General features: G+C 42.6%; 1 protein-coding gene across 8 annotated transcripts in view; it reads right to left on the reverse strand.

The window, feature by feature from the left end:
• The window catches only part of TBC1D14 (TBC1 domain family member 14), a 115,236-nt gene that overhangs the window by 71,011 nt on the left and 26,828 nt on the right, over nt 1-17,397 (reverse strand). For 7 of the 8 annotated variants that reach the window (XM_019553054.1, XM_019553051.1, XM_019553053.1 and 4 more), the window contains one exon: nt 6,672-6,792. In XM_019553054.1, coding sequence (XP_019408599.1) covers nt 6,672-6,792 — 121 coding nt within the window. Of the gene's footprint in view, nt 1-6,671; nt 6,793-12,512; nt 12,631-17,397 lie in introns of those variants that run through there. The other variant, XM_019553056.1, reaches the window with a different exon arrangement.

Genomic DNA, 17,397 nt, shown 5'->3' on the forward strand with positions numbered 1-17,397 from the left:
TATCCTGTTTATGTCAGCCCACTCCTGTAACCTATCCAGGTCTTGTTGCAGTCTTTCCCTCCCTGCTAGCGTGCTCACCTCACTCCAAATTTTGGTATCATCAGTGAATTTAAACAGGCTTCAATTCACCCCGTTGTCCAAATAGCTGATGAAGAAATTGAACAGCACAGGCCCAAGGACTGATTCCTGGGGGACTCTGCTGCCCACTTCCCCCCCAGGTCAAATATGACCCATCCACCACCACCCTCTGAGTGCGACCCTTCAGCCAGTCTGCAATCCATCTGACAGTGTAGGAATCAATGCCACAGTCGCCTAGTTTTTTAATAAGGATGGGGTGGAAGATGGTATCAAAGGCCTTGCTGAAGTCTAGAAAGACTACATCCACCGTAACACCTGCATCCGTTGCCTTTGTGACCTGATCATAAAAGGCAATCAGGTTGGTCTGACATGACCTGCCCCTAACCTGCCCCATGACATGCTGGTTGCCCTTGAGCATCATCCCTGAAGCCAGCCCATCCCTTTTTTGAAGATGTGGACCACGTTAGCCATCTTCCAGTCATCCGGCACCTGGCCAGAGCACCACAAGTGTTCATAAAGCCGTGCCAAGGGCCCTGCAATAACCCCAGCTAGCTCCCTCAACACCCTGGGGTGGAGAGCTTCTGGACCCGCTGACTTGAAGACCTAATAAATTGGGGTAACTGAAAAATTAGCTCCCTATAAATTGAGTGTGTAAAATAATTTGTCCCCTCCCTCTAAAAACAAACAAACAAAAAAAACCCCACACAACTTGGGAGATCATTTCAAAATTTCAAGCTGGACATAAGGAAGAACTTCTTTACTGTCTGAGCCCCCAAAGTCTGGAATAGACTGCTGCCAGAAGTGGTTCAAGTACCTACTGAGCACCTTCAAAAGACATCTGGATGTCTATCTTTCTGGGATCCTATGATTCCTGCTGACTTCCTACTCCTGGGGCAGGGGGCTGGACTCGATGATCTTCCGAGGTCCCTTCCAGCCCTACTGTCTATGAAATCTATGAAAATACATTCAAATCTAGTTGTGGAAAAAAAGATTCAAAGATGAGTGAATCATAAACAAGACAGTGACTTCACCACAGGCGCCTTCAGCCAAATTAATAGGATAGTCACAGGGCTTCAATCAGCTGTGCCGCAACAGGAACAGCTGACTTGACCAAGTGCTGCTTGATGAATCAGCCAGTGCTTGCTCACAACGTGGGAGAGACCCTTGTCAGGCAAATGGAATCCTATTGCACTCTCCCAGGCTTCACAAATGTAGGGATGAGGACCTGTGCAACTTCTTCTGCCCTCAGACTATCCTGGAGGATGTTTCTAAATCTCATCACATGCTAGGATCAAAGCAAGTCACTCAGAGATGACACTTTCCATAAGGTAGGGAGCTGCAGTGGCAGCAAGTAAAATTGTGAAGGAGAAAAAATGGACCAGGTAACTGGTGAAGACAGAGAAACCACCACTTCTTTAAAAGTTACTAGGTAGAATTTACTCAGAGTCAGACTTTAAAACAGAAATGCTGCTCATCAGCTGGCAGATTCACTTACGCTGCCCATGGGCAGGTGGGTCCTTCAGACCAGTGCCCTTCACATCATTAAAGCAGTCACCACAAATGACACTTTGCAGCTCTCTGGCACAGAGTTGCTGCTTCTCCTGAAGCAAGTAAAACTTAAAGCGGGCAGTGGAAAGGACCCAGCCATCTGGTACCTCATAAATACTTTGAGTCCATCAAAGTAGTCTGAAGGTGGTCATACTACAGATATTCTGACCTCAGACATCCACAAATCCAGTTTTAGAAATAAATTTAGTATTGAAAATCTACTGTTTGGAGGCAGCATAGATATGCACTGCCAACAGACTTAACCTAGGAGTCTCTTTCCCCACATACACACACTGAGAAAAAGAGTGATTGCGTGTGCAAGGAGAGAGCGCACAAACTTTCAGGGACCCAAGTTCACTTAATCAGATGCTGATGAAATGAACTTAGGTTCACAAAAGCTTATGCATGCATGTGCTCTACCCCCAGCACCTATATAATCTTATTTAGCTGGTCTATAAAGGTGCATACCTACCCTGCCTTTCAACCAACTTCAGACTAACAAGGCTAACTATGTCTCAAATTTACTGGTAGCCATGGCTATTTTGTTCCTGCTAGTTAAAATTAATTTAGAAAATGGTTACATGTCCAGATGACTTAGCTCCAGAAATGGTCCTAAATTCATTTCTGACCCACACAATTTTATGGATTCTCCTACCAACCCCTGGTAAAGTGGGTAAGATGTTCCCTGCAGGTAGATTACAAGAGGTGGTAAGTCCTTAATGCTCTCAGGACTGCCTGTACAAGCACACTGGGACAAGGAGTCATAATGAGGAAGATGAAGAACTGAGACTAACTGGACAAGCAGCCTAGGATTTGGGGTGGGGGAGGCGAAGGGGACTAGAAGAGGCTGAACAAGATAAAACCGGGGAAAGAAGAGCAAGATTGGAAGCAGAATGGACTGGAACAAAAGTCAGAAGGGGGAAAAGGGCATGGGAAGGTGAGGGAGAGTTTAGGTAGAGTACAGCTTGAAGGGGATAAAAAGTGGTGGTACGTGTGACTACATGAGCACAACCCTTAAAGTCTACAACAGAACCCAAGAGTTTCTGGCTGTAAGTATTTTGCTGAAAGCAGAGATCTGTGAAGCCCTTTCCTTTCAGTTCCATTTCACAGACTACATCAGCTTACTGTTGTGCAACCCAAGAGGCTGCACAATGGACTAGAAAGGCCGAACCCTGCTGATGACCCACAGAGGGGTCAATATGGTATTTTTGTTTTCTTTTATTAGCACCTGGTAAGTTACACACATCATCAGGATACTACAACCTCAAAAATCAAGAACTCAAGTTTAAGAAATGCCAGAATTAAGACCCAAGCCACCTTAGAGTTAGCTCCTGGTAGCTATGCACTAAGATACACTTTTTAATTACGTATTTTAGAAAGGGTCATGCCTCTATCCTGTGCACAGAAGAAACAGCGCTCCAAGAAACAGTTCTTCAATATTTTGTTTTCATTAGTTAGTGTATAGTCTTAGGTCTTATTTATTAAGACATATTAAAGCCCTGCTCCGAAGATACAATCACTACTTTCCTCACAGGCTTTTTTTTACAGCGATTGGAGCAATATCATCCAAGTACTCCATGAACAAGTGCGTCTTTTCACAATACTCCCAGGAGACGAAGACATGCTACAGATGCACAAAGATATTAGACACCAGAAGTTAATAAGGAAAGGGACTGCAGGAAGAGAAAGGTTGGTTTCCTGAGTTTAAAGTTACTGAATGATGCCCTAGTGAAATGGACTCTATACTGGAACCCAAAACACTCACTAATATTGAATGCCCAATTGAAAGCAACTGGAACACAAAATTTCAGAGTAACTACTATTATATGGCATTTTTATGTTTCAAGCACAGCTCCCACCGAGTTCATTTGCAGCTGTGAGTGCTCAGCACTTCCGCAAAGCAAAACTTAAGCGTAAAGTCAGACATCCAAGTGAAAAGTTTACTTTAATTGGCTTGCTCAGCAGCTGCACGAATAAAATCCAACTCACCAGGCAGCATTCAATCACTTTAAAAGTCAGGAGAACAGCCTTTCTCTTCCTGAAATCCCTTCTCTCATTCACAACATACAAACTTTTACAACAAAAGCTTCCTACGTTATGAAACCACAATTTCTCATCCAAGCTGATCTATCCTGGGGGGAGGTTCTATGGAAGTGAGTTGTACTGGAAACCTTAATCCCAGGATTGCCTCTTTTGGGGGGCAGGGGGTTGGAGGGAGGGTACTTGACTTCACAATCTTAATGTAGGTTTTGTGGATGCAAAAATAAGTATTATCAGATGTGAACTGAAGTCCAAAGGAACTATGCTACCTTATATTGGGATTCATAGCTCTTCTCATAACAGAAACTGCCAAAACATCAAGCCTAGTTACAGGCTAGTTCTTTCATAGGATTGACTTGCCACAAAAGACTATGACTGAAGTCTAATAAAAGATATCAGATTTACCCAAAGAACCTTGTCTGCCTATGTCCTTAGACCAACATAGATATAACCTATACCTCTATGACTGAAGTTATTACTTGTAAATGCACCTACTATTTCTTCTGGCCCCAGAGCATACACTACAGCAGTAGTGAGTGAGCCAAACCTTAAAACTGCAAATGGGCCAGGAGTCCATGAGAAGAGAGGACAGATGGAGATTGCCCAGCTGGTAGCACTACATCTTACCTCAGCTTCCTGAGCTTCCCAGTGCCCATGAATGGGGAGTCCTGTGCTTTGGAAATAACTTTTTTCGCTTTCCAGGTGCTGTAGCCAGCCCCATGCTGCACTACAGTCCCATCAGCATGAATGGGGCCACCAAGGATAGGTCTCCTCTGCCCTTCTAGCTTCCCAAGTTTTGGGCACTCCAGCCAGCCAGAGCCTGCGCTGTTGAGCTCAGAGCTTTTATGCCACTCAGGAGCTGAGAACCATTACTGCTGTTTGACCCCTCTTCCCTCCCCTCTCCCGGCTAAATTCAGTGAGGAGGATAAGACGAACAGCAGCTACACTCAGCTCTGGGCCCTGGGGGACCACTGCTCTCACTCAGAGGATTCTAGGAAAGCAGAGCTAGAAGGAACCTCAAGCGGTCAGCTAGTCCAGCCCCCTGCTCAAGGTAGGATCATCCCCAGCTAAGCCATCCCTGCCTAGTGTCTCTCCAATCTGCTCTTAAAAATTTCCAGGGACAGATTCTAAAATGTCTCTTGGCAGTCTGTTCCAACACTTGACCACCCTTGTAGCCAAAAAGCACTTCCTAATCGCCAGCCTAAATTTTCTCTGCTGCAGCTTGAGTGCTTTTAGTCCTGTTCCTATGGCTACAGAGAAAAGCCTGTCTCTGTCTCTATAACCATCCTTCACGTATTTGAAGACCGTTCTCAGATTGTCCTCTCAGTATTCTCTTCTCCAGACTAAGCCAACCTAGTTTTTTCAGCATTTCCTCAGAAGTCTTGTCTTCCCAACCTGAATTAAACTGCAGGGAAAAGGTGGGGAAGAAGGGCAGGAGCATATACCTGCACAGACATGCCAGTGACAGGCCATTCACAGAGGCTTTGCAGGCTGCATTTGGCCCATGGGCCAGAGGTTTAGCACCACTGGCCTAGAACATCATCCAAGTCTCAGAATTTGCACATTTTGAAGTTAGTGTCAAAAAAAAGTAGAAACAGGCAAAGAGAAGCTACTAACAGATAATCTTCTCTGAAAACATCTCTATCCTTATTTGAGAAAAATTTGGGACAGTTGAGTACTTAAAATTCTGACCAGAAACAAGGATGACTGGATGGGTGCAGTTATAGTCTTGACAAAGGTACTGTGCATCTCCTCAACAGCCATTTACGTCCCCTACAGAATTCCACTGGAGTTCACAGTCATGTTCTAGGAATACTGAATAGCAAAGGGTAAAGTAAGTTCAGTTCTTACTGAAGATAATCTGTACAGGACAGCATACTAACTTAAGCCATACCAAATACTCCAATGCTCATACAATCTTCCAAGCAAGAACTGCTGTGGGGCACAACTTGAAAAAATCCACTTGACAGGATCAAGACAAAGGCCCTTTCTTACTCTTCCACCCCTCTCAGTAGAGTTGAACTTAGCCCACACTCAGTGGTTTCACTGAAAGGGTTAGGTTACACTACTAAGGGTTAGGTTTCACACTGCAAGATAAGAGTCTACACATGGTAGTGAACAAAGAACAGCTGACAAGTTGTGAAGCCCCACGCTTCTTTATCTTACAGTAAACTGGCTATATGTTCATGCCCTCATCACATCTTTAAATCCTACTGTAGGGGGGGGTCTGACTGCCAATAATAAAGGTAGGTGATGGGTGCCTTTTCAAATGGATTAAGCCAATGGGAGCCAACGTTTTTAGTAGGCTTGCCACAATTTAAGCCTGCACCCCCCAAGTGCCACTCTGATCTCCTGTATCAGCCTGATCTGCTGCTTTGCTTCCTATCCTGTGTTCCCTGCCTGATTTACTGCTGTACCTTCCACTTGTCCCTTCCCTGATCTGCCACAAGCCACACACAGAGGCTGCCCATGCCACAGGTTGACTACCCCTGGACTGAGCAATCTGAACCTCCCATACATTTTCCTTAAAAAGTGAGTGAGCTCCTACTGTCTCCTACCTCCCCCAATGAATTCAGCTGCAGGGAAAAGAGGGGGTGAGCAGAAGCAGCTTCCAAGCAACTCCACAATCCATCAGGTGAGTGCAGCTGCTGTTTGATGTAACACATTCTGCTGGCAAGTTTGTTGGGGTTTTTTTTTTTTGGTTGGCTTCAGCAATTTACAGAAAATAACAGTTTACCCTTAAAACAACATTTTAAGGATGCAAAAAATGTGGAAAACTATACATTAGTGTTGGGATAAAAAACAGGGGCTTGGAAAAAACTAAGAAATTTGCAAGGAGCTCATTACAAAAACCTGGATTTTAAAAAAGACACTAATTTTAAACATGAATTTAAAGAGAATTTTGCCTAAGACCTTCAAAGATGCTTTGAAGACAAGGACAAAGTTACTATAATTTAATTGAACTGGACATGGATAACCTGTAAAATACAGAACGAGAAAAATACCTTTTCTATTTTCTTTGGATCTTTCTGTGAATTCTCTCCGACAGATGTTTTTCCAAAAAACTTCCAGCCCAAGTCATTTTGCTTCTCAAATCTTGCATTCTGTTTTCTAGCAAATAAATTCCTACAGAAAGAAGAACAAATTATAAAGATTAAAATGAACAGACATTCAGCAAAGGAAAGGAGAGGCTGCACCCTTCGTTTATACAAACTGCATGTTTCACATTGTCCTACCAGGTATCGGTTCTATGATTTCCATGCTTCAGGGAGGGATTCTCTCCTTTCTGCAGCACCCTATTCAAGCCAAGTACTGAAAATTAAATTAATTTGTTGCCATAGTAACAATTACACATTGACTGTTTTACCTAGGGAAAAAAAAAAAAAGGTTACTTAATGAGCTCCTTAAAAACAACTTGCCACTTTTGACAATGTAATCTAGTGCAGACAGATTAAAACCATCACAAAAAAAAAAAAAAAAAAAAAAAAAAAAAAAAAAAAAGCAAATGACTCCAGCCACCTGCTTCCCCTAACCATATGAACGCTAAAAGAAACACACCGTGGCAGTCACTATAGTTTTTTTAAGCACTATGTTACAACCCGCTGCATAGTACAACTTAGTTCATGACATAGAAGCTGTGTAACTGAGACTTTAACTATAACCAAAACTATTCTTTACTCTCAACATGGGAGTTTTTCGTGGAATCTTTTCCATGGTTGCTACCTGCAGCTCAGGGTTTACACCTAGAAATAACAACTGGATCATTAAAAAAAAAAAGAGCACCTGGGCTGCGTTAAGACAGTGTTGTACAGAGCTCCTGCACCACAATGTCCCCAAACCCTGCTCAGTATGGGTATCCGTAACTGCAGCTACAATCCCAACAAATAGAATATCTGTACTTTACCAATAGTTACCACTGGTCAAAGAGGTGGTAGTAATAGCTGGCAACTGTAGTAAAAATAACTTAGTCTAGTAGTAACTATAGCATTAGAGGAAATCTAACATTTCATGTAATTGTCAAAAAAAAAAAAACACCCCATGAAACCATCACTCTCCAGGTGCTTTAAAAACAGACAACACATACCAATAAGCAAAAGAACTCTAATACATAAAAAAGTTGTGTGTTCTATACAAGTGTTATAAAAAAAAAAAAAAGCATTTTCAAATGTTTCACGCCTACATTTAAAGAATATCCAAACTTCCCTGCCTCTGGTTTACTGCCTGCTGCAGTTGTGACAGAATGCATTCATTCTGAGCACTTCATTGTTTAAATGCATCCTTCTGATTTAACTTTAAATAGACTTGCTAAGCTCTTTAGTGATCTAACTAGCTAAACATTTCCAAAACCTTTCTTGTCAGAAGAGAACTATCAGATTATAGATACTGTGGTAATGTCTGCAAGTATAAAAGCCTACACCCAATTTTGCCTGCTTCCCTTTTTTTAAAAAAACTTAAAAACACTTCTTGAAGAGACAAGCAGGAGCTATCAAATGTTCTAATTCCGAGTTGTTAAATACTTAAAATTAACTATTTCATTTATAATACCATCACAGCTTACAAGCCATTTCTTTAGCAAAGATTACACAACGAAGACAAGGAACTATCCAGACTTCCAACACCTCTTTATGGGTTAAACTTTTATAATTTAAATGTACAAACTGCTGTAAAAATAAGAAAACTTGCCAAACTTACAAGTTTTCTCATTTTTGCTTAACACATCACATGCATACTCCAGAACAGTTTAATTTGGGTGGGAGGAAGGAAGGGAGACCACATGCCATGGACAAGTGATTAGGGAGGTATCTGGACTGCAGCAATACTATTTTAGTACTTTGGCCCATTTATTTACATGAATGGATTACACATGGTTCAGTAGCCTTGAGGATATAGTTAACCAGACAACAAAAAGGACCTTTTAAGTCATCACTGGATTCAACTGAATATAAAAGATAAAGGGGTATGGAAATAACTACATCATTAGTGGCAGCTGGTGCCCAATGGAGTGGTTAGACTACAGAACACCTACATGTTCAGGATCGTCATTCCGTACCTCTCCCTCTCCCACCCCCACAGTAAAACTACAGGGAGCAGGACAGAAGACAACATTGTGGTGGAAGACTAAGGAAACTGCTTAGGGATGAACTTAGTACCTACCTGCTCTATCCTCCCTCACAATCCTCTTGCTTTCAGGTCATAAAACAGATATTTATTGGAAAAAATGGGATGGGATCTTTTAGCTGTCTCCACTGGGGACAAAAACAGATGCCTACACATGGGCATACTTTTCATAGATGAAACAAGTATATGCTTGCACAAAATCATCCTTTTGCACATGAAAGGCTTCCAAGGCTGTCAGTTTTTTCATGATCACATGAAAAACTGAAAGGTTAGTGTTCAATTTTCTTCCACTTCACACCCACAGTGGAGTTTGCTAGTACATGCCAAGTACAAAACAATGCCCTCGCCTTCTTCCCAACAAAATTTAGAAATGACAGGCTACAATCTGTCCTTATCCTAAGAGCAAAGAGAAGATAAGTTAGGACAATAAATGTAAAATCAGGCATTGGTTCTCCTCTCCGCTAAGTATTTGTAGAACAAACGGAGATTAATACATAAAGGTCAACACTGTGCATTTTTTAAACCAATGAAACTAATGTACGTTTTTCCTCTATTGCAATAAACCCAAACATAAGTAGAGCCTGAAGAAACTTCAGCCACCAAAAAAATCCATTACTAAAAGTACCTACATACAGTAGCTGTCTTTCTTCTTCAGGCACATAGGAAAGCAGGTAAACGAGATTTACAAGGTATAAGAACAGCAAATCAGTCATCGGGTTACCACGTTTTCTGGTGATCTCTTTCATATCCTCTAATATTTGATATTCTAATTTCCTAGATCTGAAGTTTGTTTCCCATGACCACTTACTTTTCACAGATACACTGGATAGCATACAAATACAAGGGAGCAAATCTACTTGGGTATTTGTCAATGTAATCACTAGTACCTATAACTAACTTGTATTATACAAGAGTACAAGCATCAAATTATGCAATACAAATTAGAAGACAACTTGTCCAGATGTGGTGGTAAACAACCAGGTCACCTGGTTGGGATCCCAGCATAGTTTTTTGTATTAAGAATAGACCAGGACAAATCAGACCCCATGCCATACCAGTTGACAATAAATTTAAGCACCACCATCAATGGGTAACTCAATCTGAGAAAAGTACATGTTTTGGGTTGTTTTCTTTGCACGTTTTGCTAATAGCAATCTCTTCTTTATATATCAATCAGCATGTTGTCAGATTTACAAAAGTAATCTGTATGTGTGTAATTTGCAACATTAACTGCTTGCTACTAGATGCTTATCGGTACAACACTAGAACTTTCACATGACTCATTCAGAGTTGCATTTCATTTTTTTGTCAGGGTACAAAAAACTGGGGGGGAAGGGAGGAAAAAAGAGGACCAACCTCTCCACAAGCTTAACAAAATCTACACATGTGGGAGCTCAGGAAAAGAGTATTTGAGCAAACAATATGGCTGGTAAATTATATAGTATTGTTAGGCTTAGCCTACAGAAAGCCTTAACTTATGTTGACTTCTCATCCATATGGTTTCCACAATAAATTTGTGAAGACAATCCCCAGATTAAAAGCAGCAAACTGCTTGGGCTTCTTTCATATATACATTCCTGGGACTTTGCTGGTGCCCAAACTCCTTTCTGACACCCTTTTCCTGTCACTTGTAGCATGCTGCCCCTATGACAACAATATTGTTAGTAAGAGGTAGTTAAGACAAAGCTCTATTTTGCTTTGGCTCAATTAGGGGGATTAAAAGGTATTCTACCAAACTACATGCACACACTTAAATTGAATACTTAGTACTGAGATTCTAAAAGATTCCACTCAGCCGATTACACAGATCTTGACATGGTCCCCACACATTAAAAAAACAGCAGCAGAAGAGAGATTAACATTAAAATGCTCATTAAGGTTTGGAGTCAGCATCCACTGAAGCCTTTACTTAGAGCTACTGCTTTTAAGTGCATAGCCTGTTCACACTCAGACAGGTCTTCCAGCACTGAAGCTTAGATTCTGGAGCACAAGGTGGCACCTTCCAAGACAGGGGTGGGAAAAATGCAGCCCGCCAGGCCATTCTATTCGGCCTGCGGAGCCCATAAAAAAATTTAGAAAATTAACATTTATCTGACCCCTGCTGCCTGTCATGCGACCCTCGATGGCTTGGCAAAACTCAGTTAGCGGCCCTCCACCCAAAATAATTGCCCAGCCCTGTTCTAAAAGCATCAGGTGGTCAGCTGGAAATCATCTGGTCACAATCGCCAGCACAAGATCAGATCATCAGAAACAGGTCAGGCAAATTCGGTAACAAAGTCTGTTACACTTCTGTACAGCAGACAGAGAGCTAGGCTCCACCAATTCTTCAGGGCAAGAACCTTCTCTTCCTGTTTTGTACAACTTGAAACAAACAGTTCACAATCAAAAGGTTTCCTTTAAGCTTGAGCTGCCAGATCACAGAAAACAAACAGTGGGTGGGACAGTCTATCCCTGTCTAAGCAGCTGTGACTGGGACTTTTTTTGAGAACATACTAAAGCTGATAAGCATCATATCTAAGTCAACACTGTCCTGAAAAGTTTTGCAGCAAATAATAAACTGTGTAAGGTTCAGGTTAAGCAAAATAACTCAACTGTCTTCTTAGTCTCTTCTGCCTTCTAAACTTGGATTTAAAATAGTTTTTAACTTGTTCTCTCACCCTTCAATTACAGCAATTTTAAGATATAAACTTAATACTTTACATTAAAAAATACTGAAGCAGCAGTGGTGGATGTGGGAATCTTACTTCAGGTATTATGTAATGCTATTGTATATTGTTATTCATAAGCCATTGCAGCACATCAGGCTGATTCACATTAGAGATTAACAGGAATATCTGACAAGATGCATCATGTCTGTTGTATGATCAGTATGGACCCATTAGTGTGTGATGGTTTTAAGTGCAAAGCATTTTAAAAGAAACATCTGTAGTAGCACATTTTAAAAGAATTAAATACAATAGCAAGGCTACGTTTAAAACGGAAAATGAATTTTGTTGCAAAAAGTTAGATACAGTATATAAAGGCTTTTTGGCTTGCTTCAGTTTGTTGGGAAAAAAATTCTCTGCTTGGAGAGAATTTTAGTTTAGTGACCCTCCAATTTTGTAACAAGTACAAAACGTACCATAGCTAAATATGCATCTGCTTGCTGCTAATGTTTTTTGAAAAAAATGCTCAGTTTAGATGTAGGGGGGGAACTATGGGAAGAAGAATGGCAGGATAGCGCACACATTAAAGAATCTATTGACACTATCCAAAAAATACTAGTCAGGACAATCTTTTTTACAATAACTTTTTAAAATTAGTGACCCTTCATTTCATATGCATTTATGGCACCGTTTTATTCTATAATGTAAACAAACTGAAAAGCCTTCACACTCTTGGGTATACCAGTATGTATATGCAATTTTGTGCCCTCTACTACAGCCACCCAAAAGCCATCTAATACCAAAGATACTAAAAATAAAATTCCAAAATCAGTGCACATCTTCTAAATCCCCACAATATACAAAAAAACCCCACGTCTGCTGCTTTAAATCTTCCAAAAGACCAAAAAATCCTCCGGGGGGGGGGGGGGGGGGGAAAAAAAAAAAAAAATCACAAAAACCCTAGTCAGCAGGCCACTCCATCAAGGTTCACCATACTCAGCTGTGCACTATATCCAAAAATGTAGCAGTTACCTTGAGAAAACATTCTCCACTATAAAAAGAGAAATAGCTCTGTATACAAACCTATCCATTAAAGGGAGCAGGGAGGGTGCTGCCATAACTTCTGTTGCTGATTTAATCCAAAGTCAACTGCTGGCCTTGAAATGTCTCACAACCCTCTCACAGTCAAATCCATAGTTTTAATGTTCTACCTTCAAAGACGCTTTTGAAAGTAAATACTGTGGGACTCAAGGATCTCTGCCTGTAAGAACAGCCACTCTATCAACAGGAAAAAGGAAGGGCTCAGGCTGTGTAGCTGTCAGTGGGTGGGGTCAAATTAGGTAATTACTTACCCCTGGACACGTGTGTGAAGGCTCGAATTACAGCCTCCCTTCCCAGCAGGTGCATGATACTGAATCCATACAGTTCCCAATTCCTCAAATTCCCCATACAAATTTGTTAACTGCAGTATCACAGAACCGGACTCCAAGACCCATGTGCACACTGGGCAATTTATTTTATTTTAAAAGCAGCACAACTGAGGTTTACCCAGCTAGCTTATGTAAATCCCTCCTTCCAGGTATTCCATACCTTTCATCAAGTTGTGTATTTTTGCCAGAAATGCTGGTCTGGATACTAAACACTGCAATAGCAATCATTCATGGGGATTGTGATTCAGTTTCTCTTCTGAAATACCCCATGAGAAATACAGGGCATTTATACATGTGCTTTGGAGGGCAGGGAGGGAGGCTTTTTAATTGGAGAAGCTCCAAGAGCCACTTTAATTAAAGCACCCAGAGCATCACATGCATCAACATCTCTGAGCTGAAAAGTGGCAGTGGAGGTGCTTTAACGCATCCCCACTGCTATTTTTCAGCATGTGATGCTGGAGCATAGTAACTATCATGCTTCAGTAGACTCAATTAATCAAGTCTGCTTCAACACACTGGAATTACAGTGCATTGGACCAGCCTTACTGCTCATCTATAGGTGCCCACATAAGTCCATTTGTGTGAGTTGTCCCTCCTCCTCATTCTCAATACTTAAAATTAAAAGTGCTATAGTTTTACTCTAGGTTTTACAAAAAGCAAAGACGGAAGGATCCACTGCAAGTGGAAATGTAACACGATATGTGTTTTAGAACACACTTGCACAGAATATGCTCAATGCAAAGAAACAATCATTCCAATGCTGAAAGAAGAGCTTTATACGTTTTCATAGACGTAACTGAATGTAAATGAGCACTGTCAATCTTCAGACTCTCAACAGTCAGTATAGATACAAGATTATAATGAAGGCTATACCTTAATATTAACTGTCAACCCTGATTCTCTCTCACAGTTAACTGTACTTTGTTACTGGCAGTTACCCAAAATTAATTTGTAACAGTAAAGCAGTTACCTTGTTCCAGTGGAAATCTGCATCCCCCCCCCCCCCACACACACACACACAAACACACCTTTTGATGAATATGAGTGTATCTACTTGGGACAGGAAATGTTAATTAATCTTCCAGTAATCATTCCAAAGGAAAACAACTGGACTTGTTGTATGAAGTACTGAGCTGAAGGGGGGGTGGGGGGGAGAAAGATAACCGTTTGGACCATACAGCAAATGAGAGGGAAGTGACTGGGGGGAAACAAAAAAGAAAAAGCAGACCTCACAGGGCAAGGTTATAAACCCCAAAAGCAGGTCAAAAAGAAATATCAAGATGACCAGCTTTTTAAGATAGAAAAGGGCAACATAGGGTGAACCTCCCGAGGGAGACCTTGAATCTTTTTGATAACAGCAAAACAGGTCTCTTACCTCCTATGCCAATGGAACACAAAACACCTATTATTCCTTATACACCAAACACTAAATTCCTTATATTGCAATTAAGGAAACATTATTGAAGAGAGCTAGAAAGCATGGAAAACCAAAATTGGAGAAGGGGAGGGGAATCCCTTCCCTGAACAATATTACTGAAGTTGCTGGTTAGGAGTATCATTAAGAGCATAAAAAGCTTCCCACAATACAGGTAATGTGGCAACCAAAGCACAAATACTTCGGTACTTTGCACCTGCTGCATAACCAGCAAAAGCCATGGCTTCCAGGATCCACATTTTGCAAAAATCTCTCTTAGCCAAATTCCATGCACTCCCTTTGGGGAACCTTCTTGCAACATTACAAAACATGTGTAAACCACTCACTCCAGTAGTCCATCTGTTCTACTTTCACCCTTTCAGCACCCTTCTAAATCCTGTCCATGACTATTATCATACCCCAGAGGTCAGCAAGATTGAGTTCTATGTAGTTTCACCAGCATTTCTGCAGCTGACAGCTTTGCCTGCTCCAGGATGCAAGGAGCTGGACCTTGGCCAGGCACCCTGGAGCTATGCCTACACCACAGGCAGGTGACAGGAGGAAGTGAGACACTGAGATGTCTGTGACCACGTCATAACATCGCCTTCCCTCAGATGAGAGCTGGATTGTTCCTCATTTGCAGCTACAAGAGTTGCTAACCATTGTTACATACTAACTAATCACAGCCTCCCTATCATGTCCTAATATTTACTTGAATTTGATTCTCATATTTAAGATGCTTTTCATTTGACTTACTAATAATTACTCATCAGGGTCATCTCTATCTTTCCTAGATTTAATGAACAGAGTGCTGCAAATCAGCACTGCGCCTATACCACAGGATTCCAGTCATCGTTAGCTCATCAGCAAGGGGCAACAGTGGCATGGGCACACACTGGAGTAGAATGACCTAAAGAGCTTTAACTACAGCTTGATGACAAGCTACTACAATTTCCTCCAAGCTGTTAACCTTGTAAGCTTAAAAAAAAAATCTACACCCCCCCTAAAAAAAATCAAGTAAACTGGCTTGCCAGTGTAAAATCACTGCCCACTGACCAGAGGTCAGGCTATGTACATGAGGGACTTGACACTGAATCACCACACACTACTTTCTGAATGCCCCCCACCTTCTTCTTTCCCATCCCCCATCTTTTCTAAGCTTTATCCCTTTCTTCACCCCTTCTATCTCAGGATAGGAAAGTGTACTATATTAGAACTTTTTAAGCAAATAATACTGGAAACAGGCATGTAAACTGTTACTAGGGTGGTGGCAACATACTGCAAGGAGAAAGAGCAAGGAGTAGGATGGGAAGTAGAAGAGACAAAAACCACCACCACATGCCCAGGAGGACATAGCAGGGCAGTTATTTTGGCTGGAGAGCTGTTTAATGAGTTTTGGGGAGCTGTCAAAGGCTGCAAAGGTAGCCCTATCCCTTGACAAGTATCCCACCCCTTGATCACCATCTTGGGACCAGAAATCCCACCCCTGACCCCTAAACCTTGTCACCAGAAGTGCCTCCCTTTGCCCCCCGGAGTACTCCTTTTGGGAGGGGACTTTGCCATCCTGGAACCAGAAAAAACAAATCATATACTTAAATCAAACATCTACTATAAAATATTTTAATCTTATTTCAAAAAATATTTTTGCCCTGATTTATGTGGATTTGCATAGTATACATAGAGGTGATATATATACCTCTATATATTTTGACCTATTATGCATTATTGCACAATAGCTCAAAATAAAATCTTACTCTTGTATATTGTGGGGGGAGAAGGTATGAGTGCATGTGGGGTTTATAGCGGGGGGTATGTGACAGGGACTGGGTATGGGGTGGGGTGTGCTTGTTGGTCCCTGTGACAGGAGTATCACTATCAGAGCCTTTCCAGGAGTGGCTCCGCCCTCCTGTAATGGGCCAACTGCCTGCTTACTCGCCTGCCATGCCTTGATCTTATTTGATTAATAAGTTGTTGTAATCAGCGGAAGGCTGCCCATTTTACGCGCCCTGATGACAGAAGCGCTACCTGCGGCTCCTTTTCCTCCCCTACACTGCAGCCCAAGCCTCGCGGATGGTACTGACGTGGTTTGCCCTGAGCCCTGTAATGTCTGGGCCCTCCTCTTTACTCTAAGGCGCCTTGCTGCCCCCCCCTCGCTCTGGGGCGCCTTGCTGCCCCCCCCTCGCTCTGGGGCTGGGGCCAATGCACCCCACAAATGTTGCGCCCTCTCTGGCTCCAGAAACCCCCACGCTACTGGGGAGTCCCTATGAGGCCTCCTCCAACCCCTAATAGCCTCACCCGGTCCACTGGTTAAACAGTAAACACAAAGCACAAAGCCTCTGGGCTATAACATAAAACTAAACTGCCCGGTTGAACAACGTTTGATCCCTACCAGGAAAATACTCCAGCCCCTAGCAGCAAACCAACAGATACTCAGGCAGACAAACCTTGCCCCTCTCCCCTTGGCTGCCAGAGGGGAACTGCCACCCTGGTCTCCTGCCTGGGTTTAAAGAAGGGCAAAGCCCTGCTTCTTCCTGTCAGCAGGTTTCACTGGTTGCCCCAGCAATCAGCACCTGTGCTGCCCTGGTGACTGGCAGCTGCACCTCCCCCTTCTCACCATTAGGGGTCTCTCTTGAGCTGTTTCTGTTCCCAGGTGCAGGGCACCTAACTGCTCTGCGACAGCCTCCCACAGCCCCCCCTATGATACACGGCCCCTGCCACCAGCAGCAGGCAGTCCCTCAGGGTGCTCATGGTCCGTGGCAGGCACAGCTAACCAGCTGTAGTACCAGGAGCCATCAGGCCAGGTCAGTTCCATGCCACCAGGCTGGTTTCCCGGTACTGCAGCTGAGAGCCGTGGGAGCCACGTGCAATTGGGCAGGGCCAAGGCAGATGGGCTCCGTTCCTCCACATGGGACTCCCAGCACTCTAGCCAGAAGCCGCATGTGGAGGCATGGAGCCAGCCTGGCCTGATGACAAGCTAAGGAGGATCGTTGGGGAAGCGCTGAGGACCCAGAGGGGAAGGGAATCAGATGTCGTAGGTGAGTGGTTGCTCCTTAAGGAGACGATCCTCCATGCCCAAAGGGAGGTAATCCCAACAAGGGTCAAAGGGAGCAGGAGGGCACATAAA

This window comes from Crocodylus porosus, unplaced genomic scaffold (assembly GCF_001723895.1).
Source record: "Crocodylus porosus isolate Cpor-Errol unplaced genomic scaffold, CroPor_comp1, whole genome shotgun sequence".
Classification (NCBI taxonomy): Eukaryota; Metazoa; Chordata; order Crocodylia; family Crocodylidae; genus Crocodylus; species Crocodylus porosus.